The sequence below is a fragment of the Oncorhynchus clarkii genome, unplaced genomic scaffold (genome assembly GCF_045791955.1).
Source record: "Oncorhynchus clarkii lewisi isolate Uvic-CL-2024 unplaced genomic scaffold, UVic_Ocla_1.0 unplaced_contig_8382_pilon_pilon, whole genome shotgun sequence".
Lineage (NCBI taxonomy): Eukaryota > Metazoa > Chordata > Actinopteri > Salmoniformes > Salmonidae > Oncorhynchus > Oncorhynchus clarkii.
The window spans coordinates 15001-31595 of NW_027261051.1; the positions used below are offsets into that span (position 1 = coordinate 15001).

General features: G+C 44.7%; 1 protein-coding gene across 1 annotated transcript in view; it reads left to right on the forward strand.

Annotated features, from left to right (window-relative positions):
* Positions 1-4880, forward strand: part of LOC139403949 (gamma-aminobutyric acid type B receptor subunit 1-like) — a 17114-nt gene extending 12234 nt beyond the window's left edge. Inside the window, exons 3-5 of the mRNA XM_071147156.1 lie at positions 1016-1144; positions 1827-1973; positions 4596-4880. Coding sequence (XP_071003257.1) covers positions 1016-1144; positions 1827-1973; positions 4596-4880 — 561 coding nt within the window. The remainder of the gene's footprint in view (positions 1-1015; positions 1145-1826; positions 1974-4595) is intronic.
* Positions 4881-16595: the final 11715 nt, after the last annotated feature.

Here is a 16595-nt window from a genome sequence, read left to right on the forward strand (position 1 = left end):
CTCTCTCTCTCTCTCTCTCTCTCTCTCTCTCTCTTTCTTTCTCCCCCCCCCCCTCTCTCTCTCTCTCACTCTCTCCCCTCCTCTCCCTCTCCCTCTCGCTCTCTCTCTCTCTCTCTCTCTCTCTCTCTCTTTCTCTCTCCCCCCCCCCCCCCTCTCTCTCTCTCTCTCTCTCTCTCTCGCTCTCTCTCTGGCCTTGTGATGAATGGTGTCCCGGTGATCCCCCTTCTATGTAAAAACTAATGAGACTGATTCCTACCACCACCACCACCATCTGCTGAAGTGGCCAGGCACTCACATCTATTTATCGTAGACCCTACAAGAATGGGAGCAAAGAGAAGTGCCCACCTGCTCGTTTCTGGAACTAAATGAAGACGATAAAATTAATTAAAGATGAATCAAAGAGGAGCAGTCAGGGCTAATCAGCTCCTCTCTCCCCCCCCTAAAAAATAACAAGTGGAGGGGAAAAATAGGAAATGAGACCAAGGAGGAATCAAGGTGAAATTAATTGGAACAATTCTGGAAGAATCTAAATTTGCTTCCCAAATGGCATCCTATTCCCAATGTATTGTGCTCTACTTTTTTACCAGGCCTCTATGTGGAATAGGGTGCACTGTGGATTGTATTTGTACCCTGAGATTGTCGTCCTTTCCTTCTGTGACCTGTCCGCTGTGATTAATGACTCGACAGAGAAAATAATCGCATCAGTTTGACGGCAGGGTTAGTTTTTCCATTTGCCAGTCTGGATGAGATTTTGCAGGTTTTGGAGGAGAGATGACTGTTGGTCAATACGTATCGATTACTATCCCCCTCTCTGTCCTGTCTCTCTTCCCTCATTTTTCACACTCCCATTTTTCATTCCTCTCTCTCTCTCTCTCTCTCTCTCTCTCTCTCTCTCTAACTCGCTCTCTCTCGCTCTCTCTCTCTCTCTCTCTCTCTCTCTCTCTCTCTCCTCCTACCCCCTCCTCTGTCTCTCTCTGTGTCTCTCCCCTCTATCTCTCCCCCATCCTCCCTACAGGTGTTGTGTATGATCACGGCTCCTGTCACCATGATATTGTCGTCGCAGCAGGACGCCTCGTTTGCCTTCGCCTCCCTGGCCATCGTCTTCTCCGTCTACATCACCCTGGTGGTGCTCTTCGTACCCAAGGTAGAATGACAGTCTGTCTCTGTGGTACAGTAACAGCTTCAGTCAGTAACTACAGTCTGTCTGTTACAGTACCTGTGTTAACATATTGTGTACCAGTGAGCACCAGCTCAATTCAAGCACTGTGTATTTATTTTATTTGACCTTTATTTAACCAGGCAAGTCAGTTAAGAACAAATTGTTATGTTCAATGACGGCCTAGGAACAGTGGGTTAAATGCCTGTTCAGGGGCAGAACGACAGATTTGTACCTTGTCAGCTCGGGGATTTGAACTTGCAACCTTTCGGTTACTAGTCCAACGCACTAGGCTACCCTGCCCTGTATGCATTTCTATGGTACTCTGTAGATGGTTCAGTACAGATTGTTTATCTCCATGGTGATACTGTAGATGTTTCAGTACAGATTGTTTGTCTCCATGGTGATACTGTAGATGTTTCAGTACAGATTGTTTGTCTCCATGGTGATACTGTAGATGTTTCAGTACAGATTGTTTGTCTCCATGGTGATACTGTAGATGTTTCAGTACAGATTGTTTGTCTCCATGGTGAATACTGTAGATGTTTCAGTACAGATTGTTTATCTCCATGGTGATACTGTAGATGTTTCAGTACAGATTGTTTATCTCTATGGTGATACTCTGTAGATGTTTCAGTACAGATTGTTTATCTCCATGGTGATACTGTAGATGCGTCGTCTGATCACCCGAGGGGAGTGGCAGTCAGACACCCAGGAGACCGTGAAGACACAGGGCTCATCCACCAACAACAACGATGAGGAGAAGTCCAGACAGTTGGAGAGAGAGAATAAGGAACTTCAGAAGATCATTCAGGAGGTACAGGATCAGTTATGTTATACAGTAGGTATACAGAAGGCATAGGATCAGTTATGTTATACAGTAGGCATAGGATCAGTTATGTTATACAGTAGGTATAGGATCAGTTATGTTATACAGTAGGTATAGGATCAGTTATGGTATACAGTAGGTATAGGATCAGTTATGTTATACAGTAGGCCTAGGATCAGTTATGCTATACAGTAGGTATAGGATCAGTTATGGTATACAGTAGGTATAGGATCAGTTATGTTATACAGTAGGTATAGGATCAGTTATGTTATACAGTAGGTATAGGATCAGTTATGTTATACAGTAGGTATAGGATCAGTTATGGTATACAGTAGGTATAGGTACAGTTATGTTATACAGTAGGTATAGGTACAGTTATGTTATACAGTAGGTATAGGATCAGTTATGTTATAAAGTAGGTATAGGATCAGTTAGGGTATACAGTAGGTATAGGATCAGTTATGTTATACAGTAGGTATAGGATCAGTTATGGTATACAGTAGGTATAGGTACAGTTATGTTATACAGTAGGTATAGGATCAGTTATGTTATACAGTAGGTATAGGATCAGTTATGTTATACAGTAGGTATAGGATCAGTTATGTTATACAGTAGGTATAGGTACAGTTATGTTATACAGTAGGTATAGGATAAGTTATGTTATACAGTAGGTATAGGATCAGTTATGGTATACAGTAGGTATAGAATCAGTTATGCTATACCGTAGGTATAGGATCAGTTAGGGTATACAGTAGGTATAGGATCAGTTATGTTATACAGTATGCATAGGATCAGTTATGGTATACAGTAGGTATAGGATCAGTTATGGTATACAGTAGGTATAGGATCAGTTATGCTATACAGTAGGTATAGGATCAGTTATGGTATATTGTAGGTATAGGATCAGTTATGGTATACAGTAGGTATAGGATCAGTTATGGTATACAGTAGGTATAGGATCAGTTATGGTATACAGTAGGTATAGGATCAGTTATGGTATACAGTAGGTATAGGATCAGTTATGCTATACAGTAGGTATAGGATCAGTTATGGTATATTGTAGGTATAGGATCAGTTATGTTATACAGTAGGTATAGGATCAGTTATGGTATACAGTAGGTATAGGATCAGTTATGGTATACAGTAGGTATAGGATCAGTTATGGTATACAGTAGGTATAGGATCAGTTATGTTATAAAGTAGGTATAGGATCAGTTATGGTATACAGTAGGTATAGGATCAGTTATGGTATACAGTAGGTAAAGAGTCTTTCTTTGCGATATATCCGTTCTTTCTGTAGGTCTTTGTTTTACTGTAGTTTTGGCCAGGAGTTTTTCCTGGCCACATGATGTACCAGGGAACTCAGGGGAAAGCCCAGGGCCTAGTTTTAGGTGATGAGTAGAGACCAGAGCTTTGCCTAGTCAGATCATATAGTCAGAACAACTCCTTGCCCTAGTTAAAGGCCAGCAGGTTATAATTTATTGAGTCGACTCATGTACTGGAGCCATCTCTGCATGGTGGTCACTAGCTGGCATACCCACAAAGTCATACAACCCTATTTTAACCCTTAACCACATTGCTTACTCTAATGCCTTACCGTAACCTTACATGAAGATATAAAAACTCATTTTTTATTCGAATTCGTTTTTACGATACAGACAATTTTGACTTTGCAGCTGGCCCCTTGAGTTCTGCCTCCAGTACAACACTCATGACAATAAACATCAACCTGATTAAAGATAGGTCATCATTAACTTTGAATATTACACACTCTCTACTCTTCTCTCTCTCCTCTCTCTCACTCTCTCTCTCTCTCTCTTCTCTCTTTCTCTCTCTCTCACTCTCTTCTCGCTCTCACTCTCTTCTCTCTCTTTCTCTCTTCTCTCTCTCACTCTCTTCTCTCTCTCTCTCTCTTTCTTTCTTTCTCTCTCTCTCCTTCTCTCTCCTCCCCCCTCTCTCTCTCTCTTTCTTTCTCTCTCCTTCCTCTCTCTCTTCTTTCTTTCTCTCGCTCTCTCTCTCGCTCTCCTCTCTCTCTGTCTCTCTCTCTCTCTCCTCCACCCTCTCTCTCTCTCTCTCCCTCTCTCTCTCTCTCTCTCTCTCTCTCTCTCTCTCTCTCTCTCTCTCTCTCTCTCTCTCCTCCACCCTCTCTCTCTCTCTCTCTCTCAATTCAATTCAATTCAAGGGCTTTATTGGCATGGGAAACATGTGTTAACATTGCCAAAGCAAGTGAGGTAGACAACATACAAAGTGAATATATAAAGTGAAAAACAACAAAGATTAACAGTAAACATTACACATACAGAGGTTTCAAAACAGTAAAGACATTACAAATGTCATATTATATATATATATACAGTGTTTTAACAATGTACAAATGGTTAAAGGACACAAGATAAAATAAATAAGCATAAATATGGGTTGTATTTACAATGGTGTTTGTTCTTCACTGGTTGCCCTTTTCTCGTGGCAACAGGTCACAAATCTTGCTGCTGTGATGGCACACTGTGGAATTTCACCCAGTAGATATGGGAGTTTTTCAAAAGTTTTTCAAGAGTTTTTCTCTCTCTCTCTCTCTCTCTCTCTCTCTCTCTCTCTTTCTCTCAATCACAGAAAGAAGAGAGGGTGTCAGAGCTGCGAAACCAGCTGGTGGAGCGACAAGCCCTCCGCTCCCGAAGACGACCTTCCACAGTCAACCTGAACCACAGCACGCCCCTTCTCCCTGTCCCCTCGAATGACCCCAAATCCCTCATTCCCCCACCGGGGTACCCCAACCCCACCTCAGACAACCACTCCCTCCCTCCATCGTTCTCCAACTCCTCCAACCTCTATCAGCCCGATGGGAAGATCAGTAGAAACAACTGCCACACCAGTCGGCTACAGCTCCTCTACAAGTGATCTATAGGAGGAGAGGAAGAGTGTTTGAAAGGGGGTATACGTTAGTGAATGAAGAATGAATGGAAGGCCAAGTAATCAGGTGAGGGGTAAGAGATGGGGTAGAGGAAGGAAGAGAGGCAGTAACTAGGTAAGGTAGTGATCAGAGGGTTAGTGATAGGTAAGGTATTGATCAGAGGGTTAGGGTTAGTGATAGGTAAGGTAGTGATCAGAGGGTTAGTGATAGGCAGGGTAGTGATCAGAGGGTTAGTGATAGGTACAGTAGTGATCAGAGGGTTAGGGTTAGTGATAGGTAGAGGGGGCAACAGGAGTCAAACGGTGATCCAATTTATTGAATGAGAAAGATCAGAGAGGCCGTACCTGAAGACAACTTAAAGAGAGGGGGATAGCTTCTGAAGAGACCAATTGAAATTGAGCTCTCTCTCTCTCTTCTCTCTCTTCTCTCTCGCTCTCTCTCTCTCTCTCTTCTCTCACTTTCTCTCGCTCTCTCACTCTCTCTCGCGCTCTCACTCTCTCTGGCTCTCTCACTCTCATTCTCTCTCGCTCTCTCTCTCTCTTGCTCTCTTGCTCTCTCACTCTCTCTCGCTCTCTCACTCTCTCTGGCTCTATCACGCTCTCCGTCCTTCTGTCTCTCCCTCCCCCTGGTGTCCAATAGATGCAATCATTCCATATTTATTTGTTGAGAAATAAGAACAACCCACGGTCTATAATTTCAAATACAGTAAACAGTTGTGTGTCTTCTAAACCTTAGAGCCTGATGCCTAAATCAGCCACAAGGGGATTTGATGTGTATATATTTAAGGTGTCTAGAGAGGAATAGAAGAGAGGTGCTAATGTTATGGGCGGCAGCGTAGCCTAGTGGTTAGAGCGTTGGACTAGTAACTGGAAGGTTGCAAGTTCAAACCCCTGAGCTGACAAGGTACAAATCTGTCATTCTGCCCCTGAACAAGGCAGTTAACCCACTGTTCCTCGGCCGTCATTGAAAATAAGAATTTGTTCTTAACTGACTTACCTGGTAAAATAACAAAAAGTGTTTTATGTACCAATAATATGTGTATACTGCAGCAGCGCCTCGTACATTACAGGAGAATCTGTAAGACACGCTTGTGATTGTACAGAGACATCACGACTGACCTGTTTGTCTTTGTCAAAAAACATTTACCAGATCTGCTGGTCCATACAACTTCAACGTAAATTTCCAATCTATTTTTCCATCCCATGCAAAATGTATACTTATTCTTTAATGTCTTTATGTTTTAGAGGATCCTATTTCTCTTTTCAAGACACTGCTTTAGAGTTGGGATGTATTCCAGCTGCAAGATCATCTGTTTGTCGGCTGCAGGCTTTTCGTCCTTCACTAGAAAGTGTTTAAATTGTCCTGATTGCAGCAAATGAAGCGTTGCCTGACTGGGTAATTCATAAAGCTGAGCCTGAGCAACACTGAAACAGTTTGTTGTAATATTCGACCACAGCTGTTGTCGGAAGAGATTTCACAGATGATGAGACAGACAGAGGTGTCCAAAACGACAAGCCCCAGATAGGGAATGTAAACTGGAGAAAACAGGTTTTAACTGGAAAATTCCCAGGTTTCCAGCAATCCTGGTTGGAAAATTCCCGGAATCAGGAAGGAATAAACTGTAAATTTAGAATCCTACAACTGGAATTTCTGGAAAACCTGGGAATTTGGGGAAAATTACCATTGTTTTGCAACCCTATAACAGGCCAAAACATAATATGATTCATGTGTTATATAATACAACTAACAGTCAAATACAATTCATTTTATTTGAGCCCTTCTGAACATTTGACATTAGTTGGGCTCCAATGGTTAGAGCTTGGAGGAGATAGTACTTTAAGATTGTGTCAAAAAATAATCATTTGTATATTGTTTTACCTTTTATTTAACTAGGGAAGTCTGAACAAATTCTTATTTACAATGACGACCTACACCCGGCCAAACCCGGACGACGCTGGGACAATTGTGCGTCACTCTATGGGACTCCCAATCACAGCCGGTTGTGATTACAGCCTGGATTCGAACCAGGGTGTCTGTAGTGACCTCGAGCATCACTCGGGAGCCCATATGTTATGCTGGACAAGCCGTATAAATGCATACATACATTTATCCAACTTTTTTTTATTTTTTCTCCCCAGCTCCGGCTATAAGCTTCATGTGTCCCAAGTGGCTCCCTATTCCCTATTTAGTGCACTAGGGCCCATTGGGTTCTGGTCAAAAGTAGTGTACTATGTAGGGAATAGGGTGCCATTTGGGATACCGTTTAAATTAAATCACTGATGATCCAGTTACTTCCTCAATGACCCCTGCTATGACCCCTGCTCAATGACCCCTGCTTTGACCCCTGCTCAATGACCCCTGCTCAATGACCCCTGCTTCCTCAATGACCCCTGCTATGACCCCTGCTCAATGACCCCTGCTTCCTCAATGACCCCTTCTATGACCCCTGCTCAATGACCCCTGATCAATGACCCCTGCTTCCTCACTTGCTATGTCTGAACTGTCACTTTAACTGTGCTTTAGCAAATTGCTAACCGCATTGGTAACACTTAGGATATTCTTCCTAGCTGTTAATTTTTGTTCACCGTTAAACCCAGTATTACATGAAACGTAGCTCCTGACATGTACTAAACTCCTCAAACAATATCAACGGTCAAATCTCCCAAACCCTGTCATCAGTAGTTCTCTGTTTTGTTTTCTTGTGTTTTTTGCTGGTTCTGCTATATGGTTTCATCTTTTTTCTTGTAAAACAATGTAAAAGAGGAAGGAATTTTTAAGCGCTGTAGTTTTTAGAGACAGACAGAAAGTAACACTTCCCCTAAATATTTTAGTCCAACGTGATGCCACTAGCACAAAGTGAGACCATACCCTGTATGTGTTTTCGGGTACCTTTCTCAGTGCCTGTTTCAAATCACTGTATTTGCCTTCTCAGTGTGCGTTCACCAGTGTTGTAATCTCGATCCCAGGATCATTTGCTATCTGCCATAAGCTCCGTTCATGTGCTGTTTAGAGGTTCTGTGAAACCAGACGGATGGGTGGGTGACTGAGTGGGTGGGTGACTGGGTGACTGGGTGGGTGGGTGACTGGGTGGGCGGGTGAATGGGTGGGTGGGTGAGTGGGTGACTGAGTGGGTGGGTGACTGAGTGGGCGGGTGAATGGGTGGGTGGGTGGGTGAGTGGGTGACTGGGTGGGTGGGTGGGTGACTGAGTGGGTGGGTGACTGGGTGGGTGGGTGACTGACTGACTGGGTGGGTGACTGAGTGGGCGGGTGAATGGGTGACTGGGTGGGTGGGTGACTGAGTGGGTGGGTGACTGGGTGACTGGGTGGGTGGGTGACTGGGTGACTGGGTGGGTGGGTGACTGACTGGGTGGGTGACTGAGTGGGTGGGTGAATGGGTGGGTGGGTGAGTGGGTGACTGGGTGGGTGGGTGACTGGGTGGGTGGGTGACTGGGTGACTGGGTGGGTGGGTGACTGGGTGGGTCTATGGGGTAGTAATGCACTACTTTAGACCAGGGTCCATAGGGTAGTAGTGCACTACTTTAGACCAAGGTCCCTAGGGTGGACTAGATTATCAGCTTTGTGATGATGAGGAAAAACAATGTTGATTTAGACAGGCATACGGCGTACAGCGCATCTCCCTCTCTGGACCAGTACGACGCAGCACCTGCTCAGTTCTAGTAACAGCACCTCTGCTCAGTTCTAGTAACGGCACCTGCTCAGTTCTAGTAACGGCACCTGCTCAGTTCTAGTAACAGCACCTGCTCAGTTCTAGTAACAGCACCTCTGCTCAGTTCTAGTAACAGCACCTCTTGACAGTTCTAGTAACGGCACCTGCTCAGTTCTAGTAACAGCACCTCTACCCTCGTGTTCATTCACTAGACCCTAGTGTGGTACAGTATCCAGCTTGTTAAATGACTGTGATATGAGTTGTCTTGTTGTGAAGCACTTATGAATCTCTGCGTAGTACTTATGAAGCCGTTTATGTACGCGTTATAACGAGAACATTGTACAACCCAGTCCTCATGCCCGTCTGTACATATGGTTGTCAGTATTCTGTATGTAAATGTATAATATATATAATGTATAGCGAGCTCTGTGTAGTCGGGAATACTGTAATGATACCAGTGATGTTTATACAAAACGAGGATATGGACAATATTGACATTGTGTAAAATGATTATTATGATAAATGTATTATCTTGCTCATACATACGTAGTATACATAGGGTATTTAAATTACATATATATATACATATACATATATACATACATATACACACACGACTGGTTAACATTTGAGATGTGCAATGCAAAAGGAGTGATTATATGAAAAATAAAGTATGTTTTTATTTGCATAATATATGATGTTGGATAATAATAATAAATATAACATAATATTATGTATTATAACATAATATATTCACATTGTGTTGTATGAGATGTTGGACATGCTGTGATTTACCACCTTGAGGAATATACAGAGCATCAATGACTACAGATTAAAGGACAGATCACGAATCACAAAGGACGTATGCTACCTTCACACACACACACACACACACGCACACGCGCACACACACACACACCAAACACACACACACACACACACCAAATACACACACACACACACACACCACACATATACACACACACACCAAACACACACACACACACACCACACATATACACACCAAACACACACACACACACACACACACACACACCACACACACACACACACACCAAACACACCACACATATACACACCAAACACACACACACACCACACACACACACACACACACCACACACACCACACACACTCACACACACCACACATATACACACCAAACACACACACACACCACACATATACACATTCCACACATATACACACCAAACACACACACCACACACCAAACACACATACACCACACACACACACACACACACCCACCAAACACACACACACACACACACACCACACCACACCACACGTACACACACACACCACACACACACACACACACACACACACCACACCACACGTACACACACACACACACACACACACACACACACACACACACACACACACACACACACACACCAATAATATCTCCACTAGATGACGTCTTGTCTTCTTACCTGTTCTACTTCTTCCACTCCTCTTGTCTTTCACTCCTTCCTTCTTTCTTATGAAGATTGTCCCTGAGTCAGGGCCTCTGCCTGGATTCCACAAGGCCTCTAACTAGATTCCCCAGGGCCTCTGCCTGGATTCCACAAGGCCTCTGCCTGGATTTCACAAGGCCTCTGACTAGATTCCCCAGGGCCTCTGCCTGGATTCCACAAGGCCTCTGCCTGGATTCCACAAAGCCTCTAACTAGATTCCCCAGGGCCTCTGCCTGGATTCCACAAGGCCTCTAACTAGATTCTCCAGGGCCTCTGCCTGGATTCCACAAGGCCTCTGACTAGATTCCCCAGGGCCTCTGCCTGGATTCCACAAGGCCTCTGACTAGATTCCCCAGGGCCTCTGCCTGGATTCCACAAGGCCTCTGCCTGGATTCCACAAGGCCTCTGCCTGGATTCCACAAGGCCTCTAACTAGATTCCCCAGGGCCTCTGCCTCCATTCATACCCTGCGTCCCAAATGGCACCCTTTTCCGTAAATAGTGCACTACTTTTGACCAGGATCAATAAGGAAACCCATAGGGCTCTTTTTAAAAAGTATTTTCTTGTTTTGTTTTGTCACATGCACGAGATGAAGGAAACCGCACACTGCTCTTGATAGTATCACTGATCTTTAATAAGCTTTACGTTATCGGCCTCACGGCCTTCGTCAGAGCTTTTGTGAATTAAAAAAAAAGGACGTATGCTACCTTCACACACACACACACACACACACACACACACACACACACACCAAACACACACACCAAACACACACACACACACACACACCAAATACACACACACACACACACACCACACATATACACACACACACCAAACACACACACACACACACCACACATATACACACCAAACACACACACACACCAAACACACACACACACACACCACACACACACACACACACCAAACACACCACACATATACACACCAAACACACACACACCAAACATATACACACACACACACCACACACCAAACACACACACACCACACACACACACACACACACCACACACACATTAACACACCACACACACACACACACCACACATATACACACCAAACACACACACACACCACACATACACACACACACACACACACACACCACACACCAAACACACATACACCACACACACACACACACACACCCACCAAACACACACACACACACACACCACACCACACCACACGTACACACACACACCACACACACACATACACACACACCACACCACACGTACACACACACACACACACACACACACACACACACACACACACACACACCAATAATATCTCCACTAGATGACGTCTTGTCTTCTTACCTGTTCTACTTCTTCCACTCCTCTTGTCTTTCACTCCTTCCTTCTTTCTTATGAAGATTGTCCCTGAGTCAGGGCCTCTGCCTGGATTCCACAAGGCCTCTAACTAGATTCCCCAGGGCCTCTGCCTGGATTCCACAAAGCCTCTAACTAGATTCCCCAGGGCCTCTGCCTGGATTCCACAAGGCCTCTGCCTGGATTCCACAAGGCCTCTGCCTGGATTCCACAAGGCCTCTGCCTGGATTCCACAAGGCCTCTGCCTGGATTCCACAAGGCCTCTGCCTGGATTCCACAAGGCCTCTGACTAGATTCCCCAGGGCCTCTGCCTGGATTCCACAAGGCCTCTGCCTGGATTCCACAAGGCCTCTGCCTGGATTCCACAAGGCCTCTAACTAGATTCCCCAGGGCCTCTGCCTCCATTCATACTCTGCGTCCCAAATGGCACCCTTTTCCGTAAATAGTGCACTACTTTTGACCAGGATCCATAAGGAAACCCATAGGGCTCTTTTTAAAAAGTATTTTCTTGTTTTGTTTTGTCACATGCACAAGATGAAGGAAACCGCACACTGCTCTTGATAGTATCACTGATCTTTAATAAGCTTTACGTTATCGGCCTCACGGCCTTCGTCAGAGCTTTTGTGAATTAAAAAAAAAAGGACGTATGCTACCTTCACACACACACACACACACACACACACACCAAACACACACACCAAATACACACACACACACACACACACACCACACATATACACACACACACCAAACACACACACACACACCACACATATACACACCAAACACACACACCAAACACACACACACACGCACCACACACACACACACACACCAAACACACCACACATATACACACCAAACACACACACACCAAACATATACACACACACCACACACACACACACACCACACACCACACACACATTAACACACCACACACACACACACACACACACACACACACACACACACACACACACACACACACACACACACACACACACACATTAACACACACACACACACACACACACACACACACACACACACACACACACACACACACACACACCACACATATAGACACCAAACACACACACACACCACACATATACACATTCCACACATATACACACCAAACACACACACACCACACATATACACACACACACCACACACCAAACACACATACACCACACACACACACACACACACACACCACACACCAAACACACATACACCACACACACACACACACACACACACACACCAAACACACACACACACACACACACCACACCACACCACACGTACACACACACACCACACACACACATACACACACACACCACACCACACGTACACACACACACACACACACACACACACACACACACACCAATAATATCTCCACTAGATGACGTCTTGTCTTCTTACCTGTTCTACTTCTTCCACTCCTCTTGTCTTTCACTCCTTCCTTCTTTCTTATGAAGATTGTCCCTGAGTCAGGGCCTCTGCCTGGATTCCACAAGGCCTCTAACTAGATTCCCCAGGGCCTCTGCCTGGATTCCACAAGGCCTCTGCCTGGATTTCACAAGGCCTCTGACTAGATTCCCCAGGGCCTCTGCCTGGATTCCACAAGGCCTCTGCCTGGATTCCACAAAGCCTCTAACTAGATTCCCCAGGGCCTCTGCCTGGATTCCACAAGGCCTCTAACTAGATTCCCCAGGGCCTCTGCCTGGATTCCACAAGGCCTCTGACTAGATTCCCCAGGGCCTCTGCCTGGATTCCACAAGGCCTCTGACTAGATTCCCCAGGGCCTCTGCCTGGATTCCACAAGGCCTCTGCCTGGATTCCACAAGGCCTCTGCCTGGATTCCACAAGGCCTCTGCCTGGATTCCACAAGGCCTCTGACTAGATTCCCCAGGGCCTCTGCCTGGATTCCACAAGGCCTCTGCCTGGATTCCACAAGGCCTCTAACTAGATTCCCAAGGGCCTCTGCCTCCATTCATACCCTGCGTCCCAAATGGCACCCTTTTCCGTAAATAGTGCACTACTTTTGACCAGGATCCATAAGGAAACCCATAGGGCTCTTTTTAAAAAGTATTTTCTTGTTTTGTTTTGTCACATGCACGAGTTTAAGGAAACCGCACACTGCTCTTGATAGTATCACTGATCTTTAATAAGCTTTACGTTATCGGCCTCACGGCCTTCGTCAGAGCTTTTGTGAATTAAAAAAAAAACAAGAACATCTCACAAAAGCTCTTTTTCCTTCTTCCTTCCATCTTGTTCAACTGTTACCATGCACCTGCAAAAAAACGATTGCTCAGTTGTGCGACTGCCTTTTTGAATTTTGAGTCGCATGTACAAGTACAGTGAAATGCTTAACTCGTAAGACAGACATCAACGGCGCAGTAATCAATATCAAGTAATATTGTTTATTTTTTTAACACAAGAAATAAGAAATTAGCTATATACAAAGTTCAATGTTCAGTGCCACAGAGAGGAAGCTATATACAGGGTGCCAGTACTGCATGTACAGGGATACTGGAGTAATTGAGGTAGATATGTACATGTAACCAGGGATTAGGAGAAAGTGACTGGTAGCAGAATAATTAATACTAATAATAATAGTAAACAGTATGGCAGTAGCATGTGTGTGTGTTTCAGTGTAGGCGTGATAGGCGGATATACATGGAAGCAGGGCTGAAAAGTGACTGGTAGCAGTATATATACTTATGGTATAATACTAATGATAATATATACATGGAAACAGGGATGAAAGTGGTTATGGTGTGTTTGATGTGATGCGTAGGAGCAGGAGATGGGTCGGAGCAGGAGGAGATGGGTCGGATTAGGAGGAGCTGGGTCGGATTAGGAGGAGCTGGGTCGGATTAGGAGGAGATGGGTCGGATTAGGAGGAGCTGGGTCGGATTAGGAGGAGCTGGGTCGGATTAGGAGGAGATGGGTCGGATTAGGAGGAGATGGGTCGGATTAGGAGGAGATGGGTCGGATTAGGAGGAGATGGTTCGGATTAGGAGGAGCTGGGTCGGATTAGGAGGAGATGGGTCGGATTAGGAGGAGATGGGTCGGATTAGGAGGAGCTGGGTCGGATTAGGAGGAGATGGGTCGGATTAGGAGGAGATGGGTCGGATTAGGAGGAGCTGGGTCGGATTAGGAGGAGCTGGGTCGGATTAGGAGGAGATTTGTCTGAGCAGGAGGAGATGGGTCGGATTAGGAGGAGATTGGTCGGATTAGGAGGAAATGGGTCGGAGCAGGAGGAGATGTGTCGGAGCAGGAGGAGATGGGTCGGAGCAGGAGGAGATGGGTCGGAGCAGGAGGAGATGGGTCTGAGCAGGAGGAGATGGGTCTGAGCAGGAGGAGATGGGTCTGAGCAGGAGGAGATGGGTCTGAGCAGGAGGAGATGGGTCGGAGCAGGAGGAGATGGGTCGGAGCGGAGGAGATGGGTCTGAGCAGGAGGAGATGGGTCTGAGCAGGAGGAGATGGGTCTGAGCAGGAGGAGATGGGTCTGAGCAGGAGGAGATGGGTCTGAGCAGGAGGAGATGGGTCTGAGCAGGAGGAGATGGGTCGGAGCAGGAGGAAATGGGTCGGAGCAGGAGGAGATGGGTCGGAGCAGGAGGAAAAGTGTGGGATAATTACCAGCAAAAGAAGCCCAGTAGCCCCACTCTGCTTGTGATGTCGTTGTTGCTAACTCCTACGCTTATCAGTCATGGCTTCGTTTGGAGAGGGAGTTACCCTTGTCACTAACCACATTTGCTGTTGAGGAAGTGACTGCAATGGAAACAACCAGTGAGTTTATTTTAGGCAAGGTGCCCGTTGCAAATGTATGCTAATACAAAGGAGATAAGATCAACAGAAGCGTTAATCATTCCATGAAAGCAGAGAGATAACTATTTTTAGGAAGTTGTGCTGATAGAAATAGCTACTGTGACTCGATCACGATTTACAAGGTTTTTCCCAGTGCTAGAACCAGTTCAGCATCAGTTAAAGACGCTCAGAGTACGGTCACCTGACTAGTTATGAAATTCCTTTTGTTAAAAATCCAATCCAGTAATCCAATACAGCGTGGCTGTAGAATCTCAAAATAGTGACTATCGGTAAGTGAAGTCAATGTTGCATAAACTGTTCATGAATGGTCATAATTGATTCACGTACAATAAATGTTTTGTCCTTTCTGTATAATTTTATTGAGATATTGACTCAACAGCACAAGTTAAATAAATAAATAAATAAATACAATAAAAATTACTCTATAAAATGCAATTAAATAACATAACAATTAGGTATTAGACACTTCAAATAAATTAAATAAATATGGTCAAATCCCATTTAAATAACATTATCATTAGACAACAATACAACTATAATGAACAGATAAATAATAAATAATAATAGCTGTGTTAATAAATAATAAATAATAAAAAGAGATTGATGATGATTAATTCAGAATCAATTAGAAGCGTATTTTAACTTCTCAATAAGATCTAGCAGCGTATATCAAAATGCTAAAAATACGTGGAATCGTCGTCAGAAATCTTTCGGATAGAAGGATATGGCGCGGTTGGGTTTTGGGTGCTGTGGGTGGCAGTTCAGCAGCAGGTTCTGAGAGTAAACACTAGTTCAAGTACATAGTACTTTAACATTATAGAAATATGTTGCCGTGGTAACACCACGGCAACACATCTGTTGTACAATAAACCCCAAGTATATATAAACTGCTACAGTTTATATAGGTTGGTATAATTCCTCTAGCCTGGTCCCCAGATCTGTTTGTGCTCTTGACTACTCCATACTGTCGTGCAAGCCAATGTTTGGCATGTCAACGGGTGGCAAGAAGTGGCATGATGGCACAAACAGACTGGTACCCAGGCTATGATTCCTCATCTTTGACAGAAGAGTATAAAAGCATTGGCTTTAACATAAAACAACAATGCCTTAACCTCAGTCAACTTCAATAGATGAAACGCCCTGTGACTCCTATCAGGTAACCTTCCCGTATATTCGTCATGTTATTAGCTTTCCTTTCCCCCCCCCCCCCCCCCCACCCCCTCCTCCAAAAGTTGAATCTTTCCCTTCACACTGTGGCCTGAATCCCAAATGGTGACCTATTCCCTGTATATAATTCACCCATAGAGCTCTTGTC